Source organism: Colobus angolensis, unplaced genomic scaffold (genome assembly GCF_000951035.1).
Source record: "Colobus angolensis palliatus isolate OR3802 unplaced genomic scaffold, Cang.pa_1.0 Scaffold315, whole genome shotgun sequence".
In the NCBI taxonomy this organism is placed as follows: Eukaryota; Metazoa; Chordata; class Mammalia; order Primates; family Cercopithecidae; genus Colobus; species Colobus angolensis.
Window position 1 is genome coordinate 1,086,527 of NW_012116433.1, and position 25,680 is coordinate 1,112,206.

General features: G+C 55.2%; 1 protein-coding gene across 2 annotated transcripts in view; it reads left to right on the plus strand.

The window, feature by feature from the left end:
- Positions 1-24,248, plus strand: part of QSOX1 (quiescin Q6 sulfhydryl oxidase 1) — a 43,446-nt gene extending 19,198 nt beyond the window's left edge. The window contains exons 3-13 of one of the 2 annotated variants that reach the window (XM_011951140.1): positions 1,284-1,329; positions 1,892-1,994; positions 4,689-4,779; positions 8,070-8,215; positions 9,813-9,947; positions 11,989-12,118; positions 15,463-15,585; positions 16,342-16,489; positions 20,127-20,306; positions 22,471-22,808; positions 23,542-24,248. In XM_011951140.1, coding sequence (XP_011806530.1) covers positions 1,284-1,329; positions 1,892-1,994; positions 4,689-4,779; positions 8,070-8,215; positions 9,813-9,947; positions 11,989-12,118; positions 15,463-15,585; positions 16,342-16,489; positions 20,127-20,306; positions 22,471-22,808; positions 23,542-23,550 — 1,449 coding nt within the window. In that variant the 3' untranslated portion in view covers positions 23,551-24,248. Of the gene's footprint in view, positions 1-1,283; positions 1,330-1,891; positions 1,995-4,688; positions 4,780-8,069; positions 8,216-9,812; positions 9,948-11,988; positions 12,119-15,462; positions 15,586-16,341; positions 16,490-20,126; positions 20,307-22,470 lie in introns of both variants that reach the window. The other variant, XM_011951139.1, reaches the window with a different exon arrangement.
- Positions 24,249-25,680: the final 1,432 nt, after the last annotated feature.

Genomic DNA, 25,680 nt, shown 5'->3' on the forward strand with positions numbered 1-25,680 from the left:
AGGCAGAAGCCCAAGGCAGTGAAAAGTGGCCCTGAGGCTAGGATCCCACAGGAAGAAGCCTCTTCCCAGCCTGCAGGCTCTCTCCTAGGCAGTTCAGTGGCCGGCTTCCAGGACAACTCAACTGTGTTCCCTCCTGAATTGGAAGAGCGCAGGCAAAAGCCTTGGCAGCTGTGTTGCCGCCTGGGCAGACGCCCCAATTGCCAGGAGTCTGGCTCTGTTCTCTCTGTCCTCGTGCCCCAAGGAGGTGACAGACTAGACTTGGGGTGTCACGTACGTGGGAAAAGAGGACAAAGTGATGAGTTAAATCAGCTAGTCTGTAGCAAGGCATGTTTTCCAGCGACTCAGGCTCTCCCTTCCAGAGGACCTGTTCTGGAGATCCCTTCCTTGATTGTGTCTGCTGTGCCGGGCTGGGACTTCTCAGTGGACAGACACACCAGCCTCTAAGCCCCTTTTCCCAAGTAAGGAGCAAGGGCACGTTGACATAGAAGCAAGCTGACATTTCCCAAGGGATGTAGGAAGTGCCTGCACTTCATATTTTCAGATGGGTCTGCAAAGGAAAACAGCAATGGTACTTCATCACTCATCCATACGATAAGTATTTGTCAATAATTACATGCTAGGTACTGTGCTGCCTCAGCCTCCTGAGTAGCTGGGATACAGGTGCATGTCACCACGTTTGGCCAGAAATGTCCCTAGTGGAGGAAAGTGTATGAGCTGCTGCCCACAGGATTCCTGGATGCTTCTGAGGGGTGGATGGGAGGGTAACGGGAGGGAGCCAGTGGCCAGCTCCTAGAGCAACCTCCCCCCGACTCACCATTTTACAGATGAAGAAACAAGCTCGGCCGGGCACAGTGGCTCATGCCTGTAATCCCAACACTTTGGGAGGCTGAGGCGGGTGGATCACTTGAGGTCAGGAGTTTGAGAGCAGCCTTGCCAGTATGGTGACACCCCATCTCTACTAAAAATACAAAAAAAAAAATTAGGCATGGTGGCGGACACCTGTGGTCCCAGCTACTCAGGAAGCTGAGGCAGGAGAATCCCTTGAATCCGGGAGGCGGAAGTTGCAGTCAGCCAAGATCATGCCACTGCGTCCCAGCCTGAGTGACAGAGCAAGACTCTGTCACCAAAAAAAAAAAAAAGAAAAAAAGAAACAGTCTCAACAACATTAAGTGATTTGTCCTACTACCGCATTGAATAAGTAGGCAGATTTTCAGAGCAGGCCTAAGTGGCTGCACTCTTGGCCACTATCTATCACTGATGCCCACCCGTGTGTTTGCTTCCAGTTCTTCAAGGCCTTTTCCAAGAACGGCTCGGGAGCAGTATTTCCAGGTGGGTGCCCGACTCTGGTTGTCCTGTTAGCATCTTGCTCCCCCAACCTCCCTCTTCACCTGGGTTTCTATTGGGGTGGAGAAAGCCCTGGCAGTCGGCAGGGTCGAGGGTGAGGTGCTCCCCACAGGAAGTCTAACTTGTGTCTTCCTAAAACTGTCCTCTCAGTCAGCCTTAGGGAAAGGCAGGTTGAAGAAGCCCTTCAGGTTGGACGTATCCAGGGCCCTAGGGTCGGGGCAAGGGCACCCTATTCCCAGTAGAGCTCTCCTCTCACAATGGGGTTGGTACCCAGAGAGCAGACCAGAGCCCATGAGGAATGTCCTGATGGCTCCCAGTTCTGAGAGATTCTTTCCTGTCTGAGGGATGGGTGTCCTTGCACTGCTTGGGGCCACAGGGGGACCCCTCAAGCCCCATTCTTCTAGCACAGGGAAGGACTGATGTCTCGTCTGTCTGTCAGAGCTGGCTGTGCCCTCAGCCCTTTGTTTCTGAGAGTGAAGGTGGCAAGTGTGCTGTGGAAGCAGCTCTGCTCTCCTGACACCCCGCTCACGCCTGTGTTCATTTACAGTGGCTGGTGCTGACGTGCAGACGCTGCGGAAGAGGCTCATTGACGCCCTGGAGTCCCATCATGACACGTGGCCCCCAGCCTGTCCGCCACTGGAGCCTGCCAAGTACTTTGGGCTGGGGCAGGTTTAGTGCATCGTGGGCCAGGATCCCAGGCCTGGGAGTGAGAGGGCGGTGGGAAAAGCAGGGCGGGGACCCTAGTTTATTCTCCTTGCTGCCTTTGCCTGTGGGGCTCACACCCCAGTCTGCTGGAGCTACTCCAGAACCAAGTGGCAGCTGATGGCTGGTGGTGGGCTTCCTATCGCGCAGGTCCCACTGAAGAGCCCTGTTTTCCTGGGGCTGACTGATGGGTGCAAGGACCCATCCCACCAGGTGGGAAGGAAAAGATGGGTGGGGTTTCTCCAGGTTGTACCTGCTGCTGTTTCTTGCCTCCTGCCCTCAAAATGTTTGGCGGACACAGCAGGTTTTCACATGCTCTATCCCCGGAAAGGCCACTGAGAGTCAGAATGGCATGAGGAGGAGAAAGGAGATCAAATATTTCAAGGGAAATGGAGGGGAGGTGGAGAGAAGGTGGTTATGCCTGGAGCATGGGGGTGGCCCCTGACTGTACGGCAGAGCGTCAGGTGCAGTGGCTGGTGCTCTGTATCTGTCGACCAGGCAAGCTTCCCAGCTTGCCTCTTTTCCAGGAAAATGAAGACAGTAAGGTGCATGGGGTCTTGCCCATACTCTCCCAAAGAAGGAGGCAGCTAGATTAAAAACACTAGGCCCCCCACTTCTGGATCAGAACTCAAGATAGGATAATGCCCACCTCAGAGGACTCTTGCCAAGAAGGAACAAATCCATGCCCAGTCTTGAACACAGTGGAGGCCCCAGGTGCTAAGAAGGCCTCGCGAGGCCGCTGTTGGTGCACAGAGGCTCTCTTAAAATTTTGTGTGCAGATGCTCTCAGAGACATGGCCTTGCTGAGAGATTGTGTTTCCAAGTGTCAGTTGGGGTTGAATCCAACTCACAATGACTCCTTTGTCATTGTTCCCAATTTTCCATCCTCCAGAGGGCCTCCAGGGGACCCTGGATGCAGCATAGTCTTTATGTGGTTTGGGGTTCTGCAGCCAGACCCTGTCTCTCCAGAAAACACCCATGTCAGCCTGTGTCCTGGCCGTTGCTGCTTCCATTTCTCAATTACTGTATCTCCATCTCCCTCCTTCCACACACACGTACATCCCTCATGGCACATTTTCAATGGGGTATCTCAAAAGCAACAGATCGAGCAAACCTGCCAAGGTCTCTCAAAGTGATCCTTTTTTTTTTTTTGAAGACAGAATCTCGCTCTGTTGGCCAGGCCAGGAATGCAGCGGCACGATCTCAGCTTGCTGCAACCTCCACCTCCTGGGTTCAAGCGATTCTGCTGCCTCAGCCTCCCAAGTAGCTGGGACTACAGGCGCCTGCCACCAAGCCTGGCTAATTTTTTGTTTTTTTAGTAGAGATGGGGTTTCACCATGTTGCCCAGGGTGGTCTCAAACTCCTGAGCTCAGGCAATCCTCCTGCCTCGGCCTCCCAAAGTACTAGGATTACAGGCGTGAGCCACCGCACCCAGCCCAAAGCTATCCTTTTGAAGAACTTTAGGAAGGAGGCAGAGATGTGTGATGAAAAGTGAACTGCCCCTTTCAGAGGTCTGAGGGTGGGAGTGGGGAAAGGGGTACTGGCCTGCATGTAGGTCGTGTTCTTCTGCCAGCTTAGGGAAGCGGTCTGAAAGGCTGGCTACCTGATGCCGCCCTAAAGGCTCAGTGCCTCCTTCCCTCCACCCCAGTGGGGTGCACTCAGGTGATCACCTGTCTGTCATATCCATTTGGACTGTCACTGGCTGGGCTCCAGCGTCAGTGCCATGTTTTCGTTTGTTTTGTTTTGTTTTGGAAACTGGGCCTCAGTTTCCTCATCTTAAAGTAAGGAGATTGGGTTAGATATATAGATGGCTCCTAAGGTCTCCCGAACCCAAAGCTTTCTGATTCTTTCATTCCTTTTTAATGCCTGCTTTAGGAACGAAAGAGCACATCTCCCACTTGGTCGTGACTTGTCACAGTTTAGACTTACAACTGTTGGGTTCTAATACCCCCAGCTCTCAGGGGACCAATAAAAACCACATCCAGTTAGCCTGGGCCTGCCCAGCACATGGAGACAACTGGTCTCAAAGCAGCCCTTCCCAGTCCCCCTCCCCACACAGCCTCCTACCCACTCCTGACTTTTTTTTTTTTTTTTTTTTGAGACGGAGTTTTGCTCTTGTAGCCCAGGCTGGAGTGCAGTGGCGCGATCTCAGCTCACCGCAACCTCCACCCCCAGGGTTCAAGTGATTCTCCTGCCTCAGCCTCCCGAGTAGCTGGGATTACAGGTGCCCGCCACCACACCCAGCTAATTTTTGTATTTTTAGTAGAGACGGGCTTTCACCATGTTGGCCAGACTGGTCTCGAACTCTAGACCTCAGGTGATCCGCCCGCCTCAGCCTCCCAAAGTGTTGGGATTATGGGTGTGAGCCCCTACACCCAGCCCACTCCTGACTCTTAAAAGAGACAGGAAGCAAAAACAAAACCAAGCCCCCAAGCTAGGTCAGATGAAGAGCCAGGGTCAGATAACAAGGGCAACATCCTTTGGGACTAAAGGTTTGGTTGTCTCCCTTGTAGGGCCCTGTGTGGAAGCGGAGGAGGGTGGGATGGCCGTACCAGCAGCACTGCATCACCAGCAGGTGTTGCCAGCGGTTTTGTCTTATTTCTGCTGGCTGTGCAGAGTGACTGCCAGAGTTGTCTCTTGCAGGCTGGAGGAGATTGATGGATTCTTTGCGAGAAACAAGGAAGAGTACCTGGCCCTGATCTTTGAAAAGGGAGGCTCCTACCTGGGTAGAGAGGTGAGCTGCCGTGAATTTCCCTGCAATTCCTGGATAGCCATGGAGAGAGAGCCCCAGTTTGGGAACAGGGCTTTAACTGCCAATTCTAGGGTGTTGGCTGCCGGGGTCTTTTAGCCTGGCATTGGCCTGACCCCTGCTGGGAGCCATGGGAAGTGCAGGGGCTGGACCTTCGCATTTAAAAACCTTTCTGTTTATTCTTATCTCCTTCGTGGAAACCAAATATAACACCTGCTGTTATTGAGCATTGGACCAGATTGCTGACACATGTAGCTGCTAATTCCCAAAATTAATGAAGGTGATCAAATAGAATGCCCAAGATCACACAGCTAGTAAGTTGGTAGAAGAAGGCTTCGAACCAGGTCTGTCTGGCTCCAAAGCCAGTGTTGTTTCCACAATGTCCCACCCCTTGGGATTGGAGTGAAATATTTGGAAGGGAGGGAGCATTAGCGATGCACTAGCCCCACCGGAGAAAATGGAGTCCTTTACCCAGGTGCTGCTCTGTCTCATGTGGGGTGTCCGTGAGCCAGCTCCCCGGCGCTTCCGGCTGCAGTGCCCTGTCTAGAGAGCAGGGATGATTACGTTTCTTCATAGTATTGTTGGGAGAGTCAAATGCAGCAGTTTATGTAAAGGGCCTGGATTGCAGCTGACACATAGTAGGTGCTTTATAAAGATCCATTCCCCTCGCCTAACGCAGAGAGCTCACCATTCTGCCATTGGTTCATGGACTTCTCCATAGTCCATTTGTGAGCTTTTCCCAGCTGCAAAGGTGGGATGTGCCAGTGCACGGGAGATGCTCCAAGGCAGTGCAGGGAGACAGGCATGAGAGTAGGCATGAAATTAAACTGCGCTGTCGGCCTGAGTGATTTTGCTGCTGAAACTAATCAAGCATAGCTGAGATTCTGAGCTGAAGCCAGATGCTGTCTCCAGGCCTCTCAGCCCTGAGAGGGGAGGCACAGGGGTTAGGGAGGGGAAAGACAGCTTGGCTGAAGGAGTGCCTTACCCTCTGGGGTCCCAGTTCATGCCTGGGGTCATACGTGTTACGTAGAGGTGATAAATTGTGATTGGAATCAGGTCTTCTCCCTCCCCTTCCACCACAGTCCCTTGAGTACCTACAGGCAGGGGTCCCAGTGGTTGGAGCCAAGTGCCCCGTGTCCACACAGGGGTGCTCAACGTGGGATCAGTGACTAAGGGCCCAGGTTCTGGAGCCACACTAAGCTGGGATTTGTAGCACAGTTCAGACATAGGCAAGCTGTGTGAGCTGGAGGCATGGTTTCACTTCTAAGCCTCCGTTTCTCCAGCTACAAGATAGGAGCTTTATTTATTTATTTTGATTTTTTTGAGGTGGAGTTTCACTCCTGTTGCCCAGGCTGGAATGCAATGGCACTGTCTTGGCTCACTGCAACCTCCACCTCCCAGGTTCAAGCGTTTTTCCTTCCTCAGCCTCCCAAGTAACTGGGATTACAAGCGTGTGCCACCATGCCTCGCTAATGTTGTATTTTCAGTAGAGACGGGGTTTCACCATTTTGATCAGGCTGGTTCTCAAACTCCTGACCTCAGGTCATCTGTCCACCTCGGCCTCCCAAAGTGCTGGGATTACAGATGTGAGCCACTGAGCCCAACCAGAGCTTTATTTTTATTATTGTTTTGAGACGGAGTCTCGCTCTGTCGCCCAGACTGGATGGAGTGCAGTGGCGTGATCTCGGCTCACTGCAAGCTCCACCTCCTGGGTTCACGCCATTCTCCTGCCTCAGCCTCCCCAGTAGCTGGGACTACAGGCGTCTGCCACCACGCCAGGCTAATTTTTTTTGTATTTTTAGTAGAGACGGGGTTTCACCGTGTTGGTGAGGATGGTCTTGATCTCCTGACCTCGTGATCTGCCCACCTCAGCCTCCCAAAGTGCTGGGATTACAGGCGTGAGCCACCAAGCCTGGCCTGGGAGCTTTATTTTTAAGTAAACACTTATGTACCTACTATGTGCTAGTCACTGTTACAGCATTTTAGTAAAATTAACCCCTTCCATTCTCAGTACAGCCCCCCTGAGGTTGGTGGTATTATTATTGTTGTTGTTGTTATTTTGCAAGTAAGGAAATTGGGTCAGGGAGTGGTTCGGTGCAGTGGCGCCAGGATTCCAATGCAGGCGACCATAGTGTACAGCGCCGCATCTCTTAGTCTCCTGAGAATAGCTGCTATTTCAGTGTTTCTCTGAAAATAAATGAGGCGATCTGTGTGGATGCTACATGATACCTACACAATACATGTTAGCTAATGCCTTCTCTTATTTCTTTCTAAAAAAAATAATGATGACTGAGAAGTGTATTTTTCTAATTTGGAGTCTTAGATAGGAAGCTTTATAGATATAAGAATAAAGGCTAGGGGGCGCCACCTGCTCCATGGTGAGGCGTGAGAGGTCAGTAACAGAAGCTCGTGCCTGCCATTTGCAGATGGCCTGATTATGCTCAGAACTTCTCTTGCCATTTCTAATGTGGAGACATGGTCATTCTCAACAAGGCCTCTTGTTGCCTTCAGAGAGCCCCACGTTAAGAAACGTTTTCAGATCTTATAACTATACACATTGACCAAAGGGCCCCTCTGACTGCTGCACATACTGGGCTCAGAGTTAGCCTGCTGTTTAGAAGTTTACCCAGTTCCAAAGGTTTATTTTGTTTGTATCCTAACCATGAAATTTGTTACCATATGTATTTGGACGCAATAAAATCACAGTTCTTTAAACATCTGTGACTCAAGCTTCCATAAGGAAGACTGCTGTTGCCCCCAACAATTGATATTTCAAACAAACAATGATTAGTATTTTCTAAAGGGATATTTTCCTTTTAGAAAAATGTTATGAGAAGGCCCTGGGGAATCCTGGACATCAGAGAGCAGTCAGATCTTGGGGTGTGAAGGTCTTAAGGACAAGAATGTGCTGGCTCAGTACAAAAAACAAACAAGAATTAAAATGAAACCACATTTTATTGTGCTTTTTACAAATTGCTTTCATTAGAAAGAAAATGCTACCCAGTTGGGACTGTGGTAGGAGATTAAAGCGTGTGTGGTGTGCACAGCTCCAAGGCCTCCCCTCCTGGGCGGTGGTTGGCACTTGTTACTTACCGGCTAGCTGCCGTTGATGGTGAGTGTCTCTCGTGCGTCACTGTGGCCCACTGTTTGCGGGTTTAGAGTCTGGAAAGAGCACAGCTGCCATCTGGGTGTCTTCACAGGGCACCGAGCTGAGACTCAGCCCTGGCTCCCTCCACCCAGTGGCCTGGCCCCCAGATGTCCTGCTGTCCCTGCAGGTGGCTCTGGACCTGTCCCAGCACAAAGGTGTGGCGGTGCGCAGGGTGCTGAACACAGAGGCCGATGTGGTGAGAAAGTTTGGTGTCACTGACTTCCCCTCTTGCTATTTGCTGTTCCGGAACGGCTCTGTCTCCCGAGTCCCCGTGTGAGTATCCTGTCTCCTGGCGTCCCCTCTTCTCCCTCCCTGTGCTCATCCTTCCTCCTTGCCCAGAGGGGCTGCCCACCTTTCACAATGGCTAACATGTTCTTTCTGAGGAGTCCCCCGCAGGAGAAACTGCAGTCTGCTGTCTGCAGGGCCAGCGCCTCCACCGTCAGGAGCCTGGGCCTGGAACCCTGACCCTGCTCCGCAGCTCAGAGACCTCAGAGGCCTCAGCCCGCCCCACGCAGTGTTGCCTGCACCCCCATTATGTCCCCACCACAGCCCTGGCCCTCTTCCCCACCCTCTTCTGTTTGCAGGCAGACTCATTGGCAGGCTACAGGCCCAGCAAGCACTCAAATATGCTTGACCCTCCCTCCCTTTGGTTTTCTAATTGCAGAAAAGTTCATTAGCAGCCAGACAATAGCGAGTTCCAAAATGCCGAGAGAAAACAATCAGGCCAGCCTCAGCCCCTCTGCCAGGCTCCCACTGCTGAATGGCCCGTTAATGCCACCAGATGGTGCCTTGGTGCCCTCCCTGGGCAGATGATTGATGTTAGCCAGGCCCTGCAGGCAGGAGCCTTGGGCCAGGGAGGCAAGGCTTGCCTGTGGTGCCTGGTGAGGTGCTCCTCGGGGCCCTCAGTGCCGACCCACACGGTGCCGGGCAGGGTGGCCACTCGGCCTCACCCTGGCCCAAATCACCTGCTAGAGGGCCCAGGAGGCACGATGCCACCGAGGACAGGGAGGTGCTCGCTTTCCGGGCGGGCCCAGAAAGTGCCAGTGCTGGTGGGGAGAGAAGGCATTGTCTCCTCTCTCAGAGTTGGTGGAGGGGAAAATTGTTTGTGACGATGCTGCCTCCTGAGCCATCTGCTCACTAAGAAACCCTGGGCCAGGATGGTGGAGTGGAAGGAAGCCGTGCGTCCCATGCCAGCTCCCCCGGGGCAGCCGTCATGCTGCTGCTGGGCCTGGCGTCTCTCTCTGCGGGGGCCATAGCTGTGGGATAGAAAGGATATGTGCTCAGGAGGTATCTCGTGCCCTAGAGGACTCCTCCCTGTCGGAAAAAAGAAACCAAAAGGACCGTAAAAAGATTTAGAGAATTCTGAAGGCTGTTTGTCATTGTTGGTACCTGTTTTTTTAAAAATCCCGTATCAAACTCCCTGGACTTCTTAGGGGGTAATGTCACTCACAGTACCACAGGGCGGGCTTGTGGAAGGGCAGCTGCCATTTTGAACCTCGGGGTCCTTGGGGAAGGGAGTCACACCCTGCCGTTCCTGTCCGTGGGCACCGGGCTGTCCTGTGCCTTTCCATGCCCTACCTGGAGCCAGAGGGCCACTAGGGGAATTCTCAGGACCAATTGCCTTACCAGGTGAGGTTTGACATCAGGCTGGTGTCAAAGAGGCTTTCCAGAGCATGGGCAGTGATTAGAAAGGTTAAAGCGAGGCCTGGGTGCCATCTTCTGGCCTCACAGAGGACAAGATGGAATCTCATTCATATATTTAATAAACCTCCTGTCCGATGAGCCACCTGCTTCCTCTTCTGACCTTAGTTAGCTCTAATCTTGTTCTCTGCACTCACTGCCTCTCCTCCCTGGTTCTGTGCCCTCACAGGCTCATGGAATCCAGGTCCTTTTATACCGCTTACCTGCAGAGGCTCTCGGGACTCACCAGGGAGGCTGCCCAGACCACAGTTGCACCAACCACTGCTAACAAGATAGCTCCCACTGTTTGGAAATTTGCAGATCGGTAAGGCCACACCCGGTTCTCCTCACATCTTCTCCCTCCTCTGATCACAGACCACCACACCTTCACACCCACACCCTCTTGCTCATTCTTCTTCCTTGTCATACACTTAGTGTGTACATTCTGAGCCAGGCTGTCCCCCACCCTGGGGGCTGGACATGCTCAGGGGCCTTCAATGTGTGGGAGTGGCATTTAGCTGCGGTCCCACTGGTGTCTGTTGCGGGACTAGGGCTGACTGTGGGGAATGCTGGCTGGCACTGCCAGCCATCCTTCATGAGGGAATGAACACCTTCCATGCCCATGCTCCTTCAGCTTAACTCTACTCACAGACAGGGAATCTACATGGAAGGACACTCTGAGGCCTTCAGACCAACTTCCTATCCAAGCAGTTATTTCTGCAGTCAATATTTTTGAGTACTCACTATGTGCTAGGCACTGTGGATGCAGATATGTACAGGCAGATGCAGTCCCTGCTTGTGCAGACCCTATGGCATCCCTTCTAGGAAGGCACCCAGCCTCACTTGAATGCCTGTGGTGTCAGTGAGCTCACTGCCTTTTCAGGTCTCCTGTGTGTGTGTCCACAATCGTAAGCATGAGAGCGCTGCTCTTCTCTCTGAGCCTCCTTGGCTTTTCTGTTGTGCTTGGGCAGTGAGACAGAGCTGTAGACCTCCTGCACTGGTACCAGCTGCATACCAGGTGGAAACGTCTGACCAGGTTTCTCAGAGCTGGTCAGGACAGCGCCCCTCACAAGGGGATGCATGAGACAGTGGGGGAAAGGTGATGGCAAGAAGGACTTTGCATCTTAGCATGAGGGACTTTAAGGGTGGAAAGTGCCAAATGGAGAGACTTTTAGTAGATCAAGGGAGAAGGAGAGAGTGAGAGGTGGTGTAATCATTACGATCATTCCGTCTTTTGAATGATCATTGTAATCATTCAGTCTTTACGATTATGCAAACCATTGACGTACTTGTAATAGCTTGGGCTGGTGTATGTGGCAGGCTCTGTGCTGGGCACCTTCCATGTGTTACCTCATTCAGTCATGGGGCCACTTCTGGAGGCAGGGCACATGAATGGAGAGGTAAACTGAGGCCCAAGGACACTAAAGTGGAGCACAGAGGAGACCTTGCCCTGAGGGAGAGCATAGGCAGCCACAGTGCGTACCCCGTTAGTTGACCTTATTGGCTCTTTCCAACCTCAGGAGGTAGCAGGGGCAGGAGCGAGTCATGTGTTTTACAGGTGAGGTGACTGAGGCCCAGGAAAGTCAACTGAGTTGCCCAAGCTCACAGAACTAGCTCACGGTCAAACTGAGGCCAGAACCCAGGTCTCAAGAGACAGGGGAAGAGGCAGCCAACTTTTCTGGCCCCTGCCATCTGAACCCTGAGCCTGGACCCCAGCGTGAATGGGCCCGGGGCAGAGCAGCCAGCATGGAGCCTCTGTCCCTTCCCTGAGGGCTGCGGAGAGGTGCGAGATGGGCCCATCTGAGACGTGAGGTCTGGCAGCTGTGAGCACATCAGCCCTGAAAGAAACACAGGCCCTGCTTTCCCTGCTGCCCCCAGCCCCCATTTCCCAGCCTTGGTGGGCAGCTAAACCCTGGTCTTTGAGAGAGGGCCCAGTTTTTCCAGACCATGTCGTGTGTTTGAACCTGCTGGTCTGATTGTGTCTAGTGGGCTTGGCTCAGAGCTGTCCTGATGAGTGAGTTGCGGGAGGGGCTGGCTGTGGGCTTGTAGAGAGAAAACTCCTACTCCCTGCCAGGAGCTGCTGAGAGTTTTTTACATTTGTGTTTTTATTTGATCTTCTCAGCAACTTACCTGTGAGCAATGTGTTGTTATTCATATCTTACAGATGAGGAATTGAGGCTCAGAAAAATTAGGTTATTTACCCAAGGTCACACAGCACATTTCTGGCAAAAACCAGTGGTAACTTACAAGACTGTGACCATCAGCAGTGCCCCTCCTCTTCTCTCCCTTTAGCCCTGGATGCTCCTTGCAGCCCCTGCACCATGGTTAATACCGCTTTCTCTCTCTACCTCCCTCTGGGTCCTCAGCTCCAAGATCTACATGGCTGACCTGGAATCTGCACTGCACTACATCCTGCGGATAGAAGTGGGCAGGTTCCCGGTCCTGGAAGGGCAGCGCCTGGTGGCCCTGAAAAAGTTTGTGGCAGTGCTGGCCAAGGTGAGCAGGGCCATGGCCTCCCTTGTCTGTGCAATTCCACAGATGGTCAGTGTGCATTCCTGTAAGCTGGGCACCCCGTCAGCCCCTCCCTCCAGAAGCCCATGGTCTGTCTGGACACCTGGACCCACAGCTCTCCCTGTCCACCATAGTTGCTACCCTCCAGCCTCAGCCATACCCCACACCAGTCGCACACTGCCAAGGACAACCCTGCCGCATGCAGCAGTGTGGGTGGGGCACAGGGCCCGTGCTTCCCACCTGGGGATATTTCCAGCTGATTTGGCAACTGGGGCTCTGCCTGTCTGAGTCCTCAGTCAGAGCCCCAGTGTGGCTTCCCACCCCTTGCTGTGGTCAGTGGAAAAGCAGGACCCCGAGGACACCCTAGTGGAGGAGAGGATGCTCTTCTGATACTCCTTGCTTTCCTCCCAGTCTGACCCAATCTCTGGCCCTGGCCATGCCTTCCTTATTCGTTTATAGTTTGCCCGGGAAGGTGGCTACTCCACGAAGGGTAACTCCTATTTATTGAGGACCTGATGTTTGTCTAGGATTTAATCCTCTTAACTACTTTGTGAGGTGGGCGGTTTATTTTGTCCACCCCGATTTAAGAGGCCCAGGGAACTCAAGTGCCATGCCTTCATTCTGCCAGCCTGGAGGTGTTCTAGTCAGGCCTTGAGCCTGTGCTCCTTCCTCTCTGAAGGTGAGAGGTGGCTGCCACTCCCTCTCTGCCCCCTTCCCTTTGGTTCCAGATCCTGGCCAGCACGTCCCTGCTGGAAACCCGGGACTCTGCTGCTCAGTACTGCTGAGTCAGATGTGGCTGTGGGCACTTCGGGTTTGGCCGTGGGCTCAGCCTCCCTTGGCCCTGGGGCCCGAATCTGAGCCCGCCCTCCTCAGTGCGGGTCTGCAGGAAGCTGGGGCTGCCCTCGGGGTGATTTATGCCTCTCCTTGGGAACTTTCTGCCAGCCCGATCCCTTCTTCCCACCTCCCTGTCCTGACCCCCTGGCTTGGTTGCATTCATGCATGGTGACACAGAGGGCCTGACAGGGATGTTTCAGCCTAAGGTAGGACAGTCATTGGCCCCTCACAGAAGTCCCATGCAGATGAGCCCTTGTTCTTCAGTCCATTGCCATAATAAAGACCTTTCCTCCAAGGCTGAGAGCTGTTTGGTCTTCACAGTGCAGAGACCTGGGGTTGTCAACCTAGAGACTCAGAGGGGAAAAGTCCAGAACGGTCCCATGTACGGTCCCTCCTCCTGACCCATGAGGGAGAGCCCCCAGCATGCTTTCCCGGCATGCCTCAGACACCCCACCACCCTAGTCCAGTACCCTCCAAAGGGGTCACCCCAGTAAGATCGGCTTGTATACCGCTCGCATCTCTCAGCGGTGCTCAACCTGCTACCTTCTTTGTCCCCAGTGAGGCTGTTTGCAGCCAGTATGGGGGGAAAGAATGAGATACAGGTCCCTGAGCTGGGTAGAGGCTTAAGCATCACCCTCTCCGTGCTTGCTGAGTCTCCGCCTTCAGCAAGGGCTGGGAATGAGCTTGAGATGAAGATGCCTGCCCTGCCAGAGCTAGGGCCCTCAGAGAGGGCAGGGGGCAGTGGGGTGTAGGACAGAGGGAACCGGGGATGCCCAGCAGTAGCAGTAGAGGCACCTGGGGCACAGGCCTGGAGACCCTCTGTTTGGGTTTTGCCCGCACATCCCCTGGGGTCCGCGGAGTATTCTGGTCCTTGCCTTGCTTGGGGAGCTTCTTCCTGAATGGTAGTGTCCTAGGAGCTACGGTTCTTCAGCCCTGCCGGTGCTGCAGGGTTCTTTGTATATTAGCTCCTCATTTGGTTTCTCAGAGCAGACTCCACAGCATGGCTTCTAGTATGATCTCCGTTTCATAGAAGGTGAAGCAAAGTCCCAGAGAGCTAAAGCACCTTGCCAGGGTCCTCCAGCTGGTGAGGGGCTGGGCAGGGAGCCACACCCACTCGCATCCAGCCCATGCCCATTACCACCGAGTGCCCGGTGCTCGCAGGACTGAACACCTAAGGATGCGAGCGCACACTCTGCTGGCTCCCCTTGGCGAGCTGCCAGCCCTGCAGGTGCCCGGTCAGTCAGGAGGCCCTCTGCATGTCCTGGCGGTGCCCTCCTACCCTGCCTCTCCCGGCCCGTGCTCCCTCCTGTGAGCAGCTGGCGGGAGCGGCCACTGGGGGGCGTGTGGGCGCCAGAGGTTCCTTGCTCCCAGTTGTCCAGAGCTCCTTAATTCATCCTTCCTTCTGGCACTGTCGCCTTAGAAGGGGAAGTTTCCAAGTCGGGATGATGGCGAAGGTCAGTGAGAAGTGCTGACTTCAAGCTGTAAATTTGTGTGTGAGTCCCAGAGGCCCATGTGGGCTCACCAGGAGGGCGCGTGTCAAAGCGTGGTCTTTTCCGGCCACTTCTCACTCTGGGGGAAGGTGTCCAGCCCAACGTTTGCTAGGACTATTTAATGGCTTTCTCAGAGGAATGGATCTGTTAGCAGGTTTTCCTGTTTAGTTACCATTCATATCTCCAGTACCCTTCTCTCAAATGTTTGTCTTCGCTGCGAGTTTCTCAGGGTCCTCATTCCCTCAGCCAGCCTTGTGGTTTTATCTGACCAGCTCGCTACTGTGCCCCTCTTTCTCCTGCCCTCCTCCCCTTGTGCTGTGCATGCGCGTGCACACACACACACACACACACACGTCCTCCTCCCGGGAGTCCTTGTGGTTTTAAAGTGCTGATACTAATCAGATTTGAGTTGACTTATTGTCAGAGTAGCTTTTCATGCTCCTCAGAGACCACTGGGAGTTACCATCAAGATCTGGATCTTGGCTGTGAGCCCCTGGCCTGGCTGGTCCTCACTGGCAGCCCGTGGAATCCAAATGAAAGGTCTCGTGCCCACCTAACCCAGCTGGCCAGTCAGTTGGCAAGTTAGCTCTATCCAAGGACCACCCAAAGACAGGACTGTGTGGCCCAGGGCTCCCAGCAGCCCTGGAAAGGGGCACAAGTGCTCCAGCCTTCCTCCCAGTGGTGGCACATGGTTGGGGGATGCTGCACAGGAGCCTGAGGTGTGAGAGAGGGAGACTTCCAGGACCCCACCCCACTTAGAGTGAGCACCTTCCCTTCCCCATCTTCTAGCCTTACCAGGTGTCCCAGAGCAAAGGTAGTACAGCAGAAGTCACGTTTGTGTCTTAGTTAGAATGTTTTCCTGGTGGTTTTGGAACTTTCCACAATCCCCCCGACCCCCCCCCCCGCCCCTCCAGCCTGCTTCTGCATAGCTTCCTGCCGTCTGCAGGACGGGGAACTTGGGGAATTGCTTTTCACTCTCCAGCTTCCGCTTGTTCCTCCCCACAGTATTTCCCTGGCCGGCCCTTAGTCCAGAACTTCCTGCACTCCGTGAATGAATGGCTCAAGAGGCAGAAGAGAAATAAAATTCCCTACAGTTTCTTTAAAACTGCCCTGGATGACAGGAAAGAGGTAAGTGTGGGAAACAAATAAAGATCTCTCCATCTTTCATATTTATGAGAGTGCAAGGGGTTAACCCTGTTATCTCCAACCTCCTTCGCCAGTTTGCACCAGGGAGTCAGTGATCTTGGTTGGGTCCTTCCATTAATAATTAATAAATGACTATTGATTGAGCTGTCTATGCACACATCTCATTTAATCCTCATAATGTTAGTGGAAGGTAAATATTCTCCCCATTTAGCAGATGAAGAAACAGTACTTTGAAGAGGTTAAGCAACTTGTCTGGGATCACGCAGCCAGTGTTTGGGCTGGGATGAAAACTTGGTGAGACACCTGTGCTGCCTCTTAGCGTGGGTTGCTGCTCAGCATGGCCTCCCTGGCCCTCTCCAGGGCACCTTCTGGGCTCCTGCTCATGCTGCTGTTTGCAAAAGTGGGTCACTGCAGCCAGCAGAGGTATAAATCCTAATAGACTTATAGGATGTCAGATCTCGAAGGGACCTCAGAAATAACCCCCTTGTTTTACAGCTGGGGAAGGTGAGGCTAGAACGGAATGCAACTTGATCTGGCTAGAACGGAATGCAAACGGACAGCTTTTTAGGTCTGCTGCTGCTTTAGTGGGTGGAGCTGGTGGAAGGGAAATGCCACCTTTGAGGTGATAGACTGAGGGACCTCATTTGTCTTAGGGCTCTGTCTCCTAGAAGCTTCTCTCTCTGCCTCTCACATCCTTTTCATTCTCCATATGTGCACTCACACTCGTATGTCCCTTAGGGTGCTGTTCTTGCCAAGAAGGTGAACTGGATTGGCTGCCAGGGCAGTGAGCCACATTTCCGGGGCTTTCCCTGCTCCCTGTGGGTCCTCTTCCACTTCTTGACTGTGCAGGCAGCTCGGCAAAATGTAGATCACTCACAGGAAGCAGGTACGTCCAGGGCCTGTTCACCCCACTGTGCCTCCGACCCTGCTGTGTTCGACCCTCCAGGGGGAGAGGGAGCAGGGCATCTCCCTTGAATTGCCCCACTGGCTCCCAACTGCCAGAGGATGGGGAGAGTCAGCCTTGGGGCTCTGGCAGGATCGCTGTATCTGCAGGTAGCCCCACATGGCCAGAGTAGCACTGATCCCAGGAGGGAACAGACTTTGGGAATTCACCCAGTCCTGTCCTCGGCCCCGGGAGCTCTGGGGCTGAGGCCTCTCCCTGGCTTTCTCCGGGCTTATAGTTTGCTTTGCTTTCAGTCTTCATGAAAAATTTGTGATTCTGTTTTTTTATACTCTTAACAAAGAAAGAAACGTGTTTCACAGTTTACATAGCTGACACATAGCAGGCACTTTGAGCAATTTTATTGCGCTTCCCACTGGAAAACAATTTCCTGGGGGAAGTTGGGGAAACACATTTCCCCCACTGCCTCCTATTGTCCACAAACTACACCACCATGCTCTCTGGCCACGCTGCCCCACACCTGCTTTTGAAGACTGAAACGATGTACATCCAATTCAATCCACACATCCACACTGATTCAGGAATCAGGTTTATATCAGGCTGTGACTTGGCTTGGAGGATAGATACATGGGTGAAAAGGGTGACAGTGTCTGCGCTGGTGGACCTCTAGTGTGAGGCTCGGGGACAGAGAGGCCTGCAGTGCACCAGGGCTGGGGCCATGGCAGAGAGAAGGATATGGGGGTGAAGAGAGGGTGGGCTCGACGCCACTGGGAAGGGGCCCCAGGCCTCACGGGATGAGTTGAGGGGTGATGGGTGAGTAGGGATTCTGCCAAGAATGGAGCATCCCAGCAGAGGGAGCAGCCTGTGCAGAGCCCCACGAGTCAGAGGAACTGCCAGGCAGTGGTGTGGGAAGCCAGTGTGTATGGAGCCTCTCCATCATGCCGTGTGGCACTGCAGGTGCTGGAGACACAGCAGCATATGGGACAGGTCCCTGTCCCCCCAGGGCCAGTATCTGAGTGGCAGGAGACAGACACAGAAGGATGGTTTCAGCCATGATGACGAACGCTGAGGAAGACAAAGCACAGCAGTGCCGGAGCGGGTGCTGTCTAAAGAGGGGTCTGGGGAAGGCTTCCCTGTGGAGGGCCCGGTGCTGGGACCCAGGTGGAGAGAAGGAGGCAGTGTGGGACATCTGGGAAGAGAGCCTCCCAGGCTGTATTGGTGTCCTTGGACTGTGCTGACGAATGTCAGGCTAGGGCTCAGAAAGTAGACGTTTGTTGTCTCAGTTCTGGAGATGGAAGTGCAAGGTGGAGGTCTCGGGGCTGGTTTCTTCGAGCCTCTCTCCTTGGCTGGGCGGCGGTCATCTTCTCCCTGTGTCTCCATGCAGTTGTCCCTCTCCCAATCCATGTCCGAATTCCTCTTCCTGCAAGGACACCAGTCCTGTTGGATTAGGACCCACCCAAATGACCTCACTTTACCTTCATTACCTCTTTAAAGACCCTGTCTCCAAATACAGCCACATTCTGAGAGGCTGGGGATTAGGGCTTCAAGGTAGGAATTTGGAGGGACATAATTGGGCCCATAGCACAGGCCAGGGACCAGCAGGTGCAGAGGACAAGCCTGGTGTGGGGGCAGCACTGAAAGAAGGCTGCTGTGACCGGAGGGAGGGAGGCAAGGCTGCAGAGAGAGGCCGGGGGTGGAGGTGAGCACTCAAGGGCTCAGAGGCCTTGGTGAGGGCAGGGTTTGGAGGTTGGTGTTGGCATTTTGAGAAGCCACTGGAGAATCTAACAAAAGTACAGACGGTTGACACTTTAGAAAGGTGGAGGATGGGCCCCTGTGGGGCAGGGGGAGGCAGGGTGGCCAAGGAGGGAGCTGCGGAGCTCGCCCAGCAGTGGTGGTGGGGCCTGGACTAGGGTTGTCAGTGTGTCCCTGGAGGAAGTGGTCAGATTTGGGGATATATTAAAGGCAGAACTGCGGGAGTTACTGATAGATTGGAGGAAGGGTATGTGGGAAGCAGGACTCAGGTGGACTCCCGGGTTGTGGGGCCTGAGCCTCTGGTGGATGACGGTCCTGTAAGCTGAGGAGTCAGGGGCTCGGGGTGGGAGGGTGGAATCAATGGCCCACTTTGTGTCAATAGACCTCCCAATGGAGGTGTGCACAGCTGAGTCTGGAGTTCCAGGGAGAGGTCTGGGATAGAGAGATCAGCTTTTAGTCGTTAGTAGCATCAGAGCTCAAGCCATGGGACTGGATGAGCTCCCTAGTAAGGAGGTAGAGAAGAGTGCTGAGGACTGAGCCCTGAGCATCAAACCGCCAGCAAAGGAGGCTGACAGGGAGAGGCCATGGTGAGTTCAAGGGGGCCCAGAGTCCAGTGTTTCAAACAGAGGTGTAGTCATTGGGGCCAGGGCTGCTGGAGGTGGCACAAATGAGGACATCTCTAGCAAGGGCTGTGTCAGTGGCATAGTGGAGGTAATGGCCTGGTTGGATTTGGCTGAAGAGAGACCAGGAGGCAAAATTCTGGAGATAGTGAGCAGGAACTGGGGTGTGACTGGGTTAGAGGGAACTTCTTTATGATCATCCTTTTCCCCAGTTGGAATGATCCCTTATCAGGGGAGAAATGGATGACACAGTAAAGAAAGAAAACATTAACGGGAGTGAAATCCTGGAGGAAGTGAGGAGTGGGGCAGCCCGAGCAGCAGCGGAGACAGAGGTTGAGACCGCCAGGGCCATGTAGTGAGGCCTTGTGGTGGGGAGGTGGGCACCTGTGCTGGTTGGGGAAGACCAAGCTGAGAAGGCAGAGGAGAGAGAGAGAGGCAGGCATGGACTGCTGTGGGTCTCACCTTGCCAGGAGTGACAAAAGAGTAAGGGTGCCAGTGTCCTGCTGCGTGGAGGGGTAAAAGCAGGAGATTGGCTTCTAAAGGCCAGGGAGGTTTGCGGTAGGAAGGAGTGAGCTTGGAGGCAGGCACCAGCAGCCCTGGAGCCTGACGGTGAAGGACCTAGGAGGGGCGTGTTTGAGTAGGAGTGGTGTCTTCAGCGGGGAGCCTGGTTTCAGTTAGAGCAAGAAAGTGGGGCTGGTTAACAGGCCTTTGCTCATGCCAGTCCAGAGGGCCCAGTGGGTGGGCGGGGTGGGGGGAGTGGAAGGGGAGAGCGAGGAGAGAGGGAGACAGATTACGGCATGCACAGGCCAGGTCCAAGCCAGAGGGAGGTGAGGCATGGTGGAAGCAAGTCAGACAGGCAGCATGAGTGGGCGGGGAGGAGGGGCCTGGGGCTAGGGCGTGGCCCTGTGGCCCCTCCTGGCCTCTCCCACCAGTGTCACAAAGAGCCCGAGTGTCCTGCCAAGGAGTGTGGACTTGATCCTGGGTGTGAGTGACAAGTGCCCAGGTGAGTGGCAGGGAAGGGGATCCAGGTTTAGGAGTTTAAGGGGGATGGGGTCTCCCGTAAAGTGACCCTGGCAGGTAGAGAAGTAGACAAGGGGACACTGGGCCTCTGCTGGCATAGGCTGGGGTGTGTGGTACCTGTGCAGGGGTGGCCACAGCAGGGTGGGGGACAGCAGGGTGGCTTAGGGAGGCAACGGCTGTGGGACTGGCAGCCTGAAGGGCTGGTGCATGGCGTCTCCTCTCCCCTGTAGCCAAGGCCCAGGAGGTCCTCCCAGCCATCCGAGGCTACGTGCACTACTTCTTTGGCTGCCGAGACTGCGCTGGCCACTTTGAGCAGATGGCTGCTGCCTCCATGCACCGGGTGGGGAGTCCCAACGCCGCTGTCCTCTGGCTCTGGTCTAGCCACAACAGGGTCAACGCTCGCCTTGCAGGTAAGGAAGGGCCATCCCTAAGGCTGGAGTCACCTGTGGGAGACGACAGGGTGAGGATACTTTGGAGTCTTAGGCCAAAAGTTGGGGAACGGACACTCATTGTCCCCTCAGTCACAGCCCAGCCCTGTTAACCAGTGCCAGTATCATCAGCCCCGTTTTCGAGATGAGGAAACCAAAGCTGTAACACTGTAAGACCCTGGTCTTCATGCCGTTGCTCACTTTCCCTGCTCTAGGGCCCCTCTCTAGCCTGCTGGGGTCCCTCTCCCGCCTCCCCTGCTCTGCCTTCTGGCTGTTGGCCCCTTACTTAAACTGCTAGGGTGGAGGGAGCTGGGGTTCTCTCTCCCTGGGAAGGGTCTGATGGGAGAAGGGGCTGGAGGAGACCAGGTCCTTCCTGGAAATACCAGGTACCGGCTCCCAGGAGGGAGCCTTGCCCTCTGCGTTCCCTCATTACGGTGCTTCCTTTTCCTTCCGCGCAGGAGTCTGATGGCTCTAACAGGCAAACACATTAAACTCCAGGGAGCTGGGTGGGGAGGGAGCCATCTGTGGAGAGGAGGCAGCCTGTGTGTCGGGAGAGAGTGGTGCACGTGGCTGTGACAGCCTCCCAGGGGCGGGAGACGGGGCGGAGCCGAGGTTAAAGGAGCTGAATGGAGCAGGTGGTGGTGCAGGCGCAGGCACTTGGTGGTGGCCTCCTGGGGCCTCCTATCCAACTTTGAAAGGAAGACACGTGCCTGTCTTCTCCTTCCCCCCTGCCCCGCCCCACCCCTGCCACCAAATGCTCCATTTGACCCTTCAGCCCCTTGACCTCATCAGGCTCCCAGCTGCTGCTGGAGGGCCAGGAGCCGGGCCCTCTCCCTGAGGGGCCAGAAGCAGGGTGGTTCCCTCCCCTCTCTGATGGGGTCCTTTCAGAAGAAACTCAGCTGAAAGCCCCCTCCGCAAGGCCTGATCACTATGACTCATGACTGGACCCTCCACTCTGCTTGTTGCGCCTCCCCAAAATAACCATTCTGACTTGCTTGCCACTTGCTGCTGCTGCTGCTCCTGCTTCCTTGTAGTCAACAACTTGTCCCCCTATTAAAACCTTTAGGAGAGGTGCTTCTACAGAAGGGATGGGCTGATGCATTCCCTGGGCAACACTGTGTGAGGGGCTGGTGGCCATGGCTCACCCTCTGGGACTTATCCAGAGGCTGCCTAGAGGGCTGGCCCCACCTGGGGTACCAACAGCCTGCAGCCTCAGCAGCATCCTGACTCTTCCAAGTACCCCTCAGGTCTCCCCCAAACTACCCCTTGGAGCCCACCCCTACCCCAGAGGGCTGCTGCTGGGTAAAGGCAAGGATTGCCATGAGCGGCTGACTCTTGCTCTAAAACACATTTTCTATTGAATTGACAAAGTAACCTATTTGCGCAGTTTGTAATTTGGAAAATGTAGGAAAAAGGCAAAAAAAGACGAACATGAGCCAACCAACCAAAGACTGAAAAACAGATCAAAATGAGTATTCTTGGCCGCGGTGGCTCAATCCTGTAATCCCAGCACTTTGGGAGGCCGAGACGGGCGGATCACGAGGTCAGGAGATCAAGACCATCCTGGCTAACATGGTGAAACCCCGTCTCTACTAAAAAATACAAAAAAGCTAGCCGGGCGAGGTGGCGGGCACCTGTAGTCCCAGCTACTCGGGAGGCTGAGGCAGGAGAATGGCATAAACTCGGGAGGCGGAGCTTGCAGTGAGCTGAGATCCGGCCAATGCACTCCAGCCTGGGCGACAGAGCGAGACTCCGTCTCAAAAAAAAAAAAAAAAAAAAGAGTATTCTTGCCCTTTTCCATGTCTGGTTCTGGGATACAAGCTGGTTATAAAGTCCACAAAGCAGGACAATGGGTCTGGCCAACAGTGGGAAGTGACTGAGATGGCGCTCTTCACGCTTTTCTGGAAGACCTCGCAGGGCCAGGGCTGAGGGGTAGGTGGATCTGCCTCCTCCAGGCTGCCATCTGTTGAGCTCCCACTGTGGGCTAGTGCTTGTCATCTGTATTTCCTCATTTCCCACCGTCTGGGAGGGCAGTGGCAAGCCCTTTCTGCAGACGAGGAAGCTGCCGTTCTGAGTGGAGGAGTGTGGTCTGGGCTTTTGGGTGGGACTGATGTCACCGCCAGCCTATGTTTGCTTCCCTCTGTAGGTGCCCCCAGCGAGGACCCCCAGTTCCCCAAGGTGCAGTGGCCGCCCCGTGAACTTTGTTCTGCCTGCCACAATGAACGCCTGGATGTGCCCGTGTGGGACGTGGAAGCCACCCTTCACTTCCTCAAGGCCCACTTCTCCCCCAGCAACGTCATCCTGGACTTCCCTGCAGCTGGGTCAGCCGCCCGGAGGGAGGCGCAGAGTGTGGCAGCCGCCCCAGAGGTGGCCATGGGAGCCCTGGAGCTGGAAGGCCGGAATTCAACTCTGGACCCTGGGAAGCCTGAGATGATGAAGTCCCCCGCAAACACCACCCCAGATGTGCCAGCGGAGAGACCTGAGGCAAGTCGCCCCCCGAAGCTGCGCCCTGGCCTCGGAGCTGCACCAGGCCAGGAGCCTCCTGAGCACATGGCAGAGCTTCAGAGGAATGAGCGGGAGCAGCTGCGTGGGCAGTGGCACTTGAGCAAGCGAGACACAGGGGCTGCATTGCTGGCCGAGTCCCGGGCTGAGAAGAACCACCTCTGGGGCCCTTCGGAGGTCAGGCGCGTGGGCCGCAGCTCCAAGCAGCTGGTCGACATCCCTGAGGGCCAGCTGGAGGCCCGAGCTGGGCGGGGCCGAGGCCAGTGGCTGCAGGTGCTGGGAGGGGGCTTCTCCCACCTGGACATCAGCCTCTGTGTGGGGCTCTACTCCCTGTCCTTCATGGGCCTGCTGGCCATGTACACCTACTTCCGGGCCAAGATAAGGGCCCTGAAGGGCCATGCTGGCCACCCTGCAGCCTGAACCACCTGGGGAGGAGGCGGGAGAGGGAGCTGCCATCTGTTAGGCTCCTCGAGCCCCCTGACCCCGTTCCCTCCCCTCCCACCCCTTGCTCCTTGTCTGGCCTAGAAGTGTGGGAAATTCAGGAAAACCAGTTGCTCCATGAAGCTTCTTGGGGCTGCTAGGACAGAGAGCTCCTTTGACGCAAAAGACAGGAGCAGGGTCCAGGTTCCCCTGCTGTGCAGGGAGGGCAGCCCCGGGCAGCAGGCGAAGGGCAGCTCAGTCCCTGGCCTCTCAGCACCACATTCCTGTTTTTCAGCTTATTTGAAGTCCTGCCTCATTCTCACTGGAGCCTCAGTCTCTCCTGCTTGGTCTTGGCCCTAAATTGGGGCAAGTGAAGCCAGAGGAGGGTGCCCTGAGCTGGGTGGGCTGGAATGGAACTCCTCACTAGCTGCTGGGCTCCGCCCACCCTGCTCCCTTCCGGACAATGAAGAAGCCTTTGCACCCTGGGAGGAAGGACCACCCCGAGCCCTCTGTGCCTGGCCAGCCTCCAGCTCCTCAGACCTCCTGGGTGGGGTTTGGCTTCAGGGTGGGGTTTAGAAGCTTCTGGAAGTCGTGCTGGTCTCCCAGGTGAGGCAAGCCATGGTTGCTGGGCTGTAGGGTGAGTGGCTTGCTTGGCGGGACCTGATGAGTTGGTGGCATGGGAAGGATGTGGGTCTCTAGTGCCTTGGCCCTGGCTTAGCTGCAGGAGAAGATGGGGGCTTTCGCTTCTGCCCGTTGAGCTCTGCCCCCTCTGAGCCTGGTCTTTTGTCCTTTTTTATTTTGGTCTCTAAGATAAATGTTCATCTTTGGAGGTTGCTGGGTAGAAGCTAGGGAGGGAGTGTCTTCTCTCTCCAGGTTTCACCTTCCAGTGTGCAGAAGTTAGAAGGGTCTGAGGGAGGGGGCAGTGCCTTACACATGCTTGATTCCCACGCTACCCTCTGCTTGGGAGGCGTGTGGAATAAATTATTTTTGTTAAGGCAAGCATTGGTGTGTTCTTTAACTTGCTATTTGGAGACCTAGTGTTCAGGTATGGACAGAGTGTACGGAGACCAGCCCCACCTGGAATGCAGCCAGACTCGATGTCCCTCAGCACACATGGCTCCTGGCCACAGACTGCCCATAGAGCTGTCTGCACCCAAACTCCACAGCCTCCTCATGCACGGGGACAGGCCTCTGGATGTGCAGCCTTGCCACCCCCTGCCCCAATCCTTCCTGAGAGCTCCTGCCTCAACACCCTGGGCCGGCGAGGGAGGAGCCTGTCTGCACCTGCCTACTTCCAGCTCCTCCAGGAAGGAAGGGCTTGTTTGTCAGAGCTGCAGGGCTGGCCACTCGGTGGGGAGGAGTCAGCCAGGATTAGAGAGCCTGCCCCTAATCCGGCCTGCTGGGTTTTACAAGGATCAGAGCCGCAGATAATGAACCTCATTAAGGGGGAGCAGGAGCCTCAATCCGATTTGAGGTTTTCTCTTTGACATCTTCACTCTGCTCAGATGGCCTGGGCGCTGTGTGGAGCAGGTGGGATGCCAAGGCCGCTCCCGCTGTGGGGCAGCTGGGGAGGGGAGGGATGGCAGTCTCCCTGCATGTTTCCCTGGACCCCTTTAGCTGCAGTGCCTTGCTGGGCTCCTGGGGTGGATTCCCTCTTTGTGCCCCTGCTCCAGGCACCCACTGGCTCCATCCTCCTGGTTGTGCTCTGCACCTCCTGCTCCCCTGGGCTGGCCCTGGCTGGGGGCCTGAGAGACAGACGGGAACCCACGATCAGGAGGCAACCCTGGCCTGCAGGAGGGAGACAGAGGCTCCCAGGGCCGGTGCCCTGTGTGCCCACTGGACCAAGGTCACTGAATAAGCCTGTCCCTCACCCCCTAAGGGCTCCTTGCCCAATGCCAAGTGCAGGGGATTTCTGTCAGCAAGTCCTGTGGCTCCAGTGACCCTATTTCTAAAGCCAAACCCAGTCACCTAGAATTAGGGCTACGTTGGAAACGCTGTCGCAGCAACCCGGGCGGCACAGTGGGTAGCCCACTCTCCAGGCCCACGAAGTGGTGTGGACCTCCCACCTCACAGCTGCCTCTGGCAGCCGAGCCTGTTTTCGCCGGGCCCCAGCCCCGCTGGTTGATAAACGGGTGGGCCTCCTCAGCAGCGCGGCTGCCTTTCACCTTGATTTCCCCAGGGCTCTCCACAGCATCGACAAACTAGCCTCGCCCGCCAGCTGGGCCCTCCCCCACCCAGTCTGCCAGGCTGGGAGCTGGGGCCTGCTGAGTCTGGAATGCCCTTCTAGAAGGCTTCTCTAGAGGCTCCCCTGGCAAGAGAGAGTCCCAAGGGGAGCCCTGCAAAGCAAAGGCTCCTTGTCTGGGGCAGGACAGAGAATCTCGCCTGTCTGGTGTGTTAACCTACTGGGGGCTCAGGAACAATTTCCTCAAGGAGA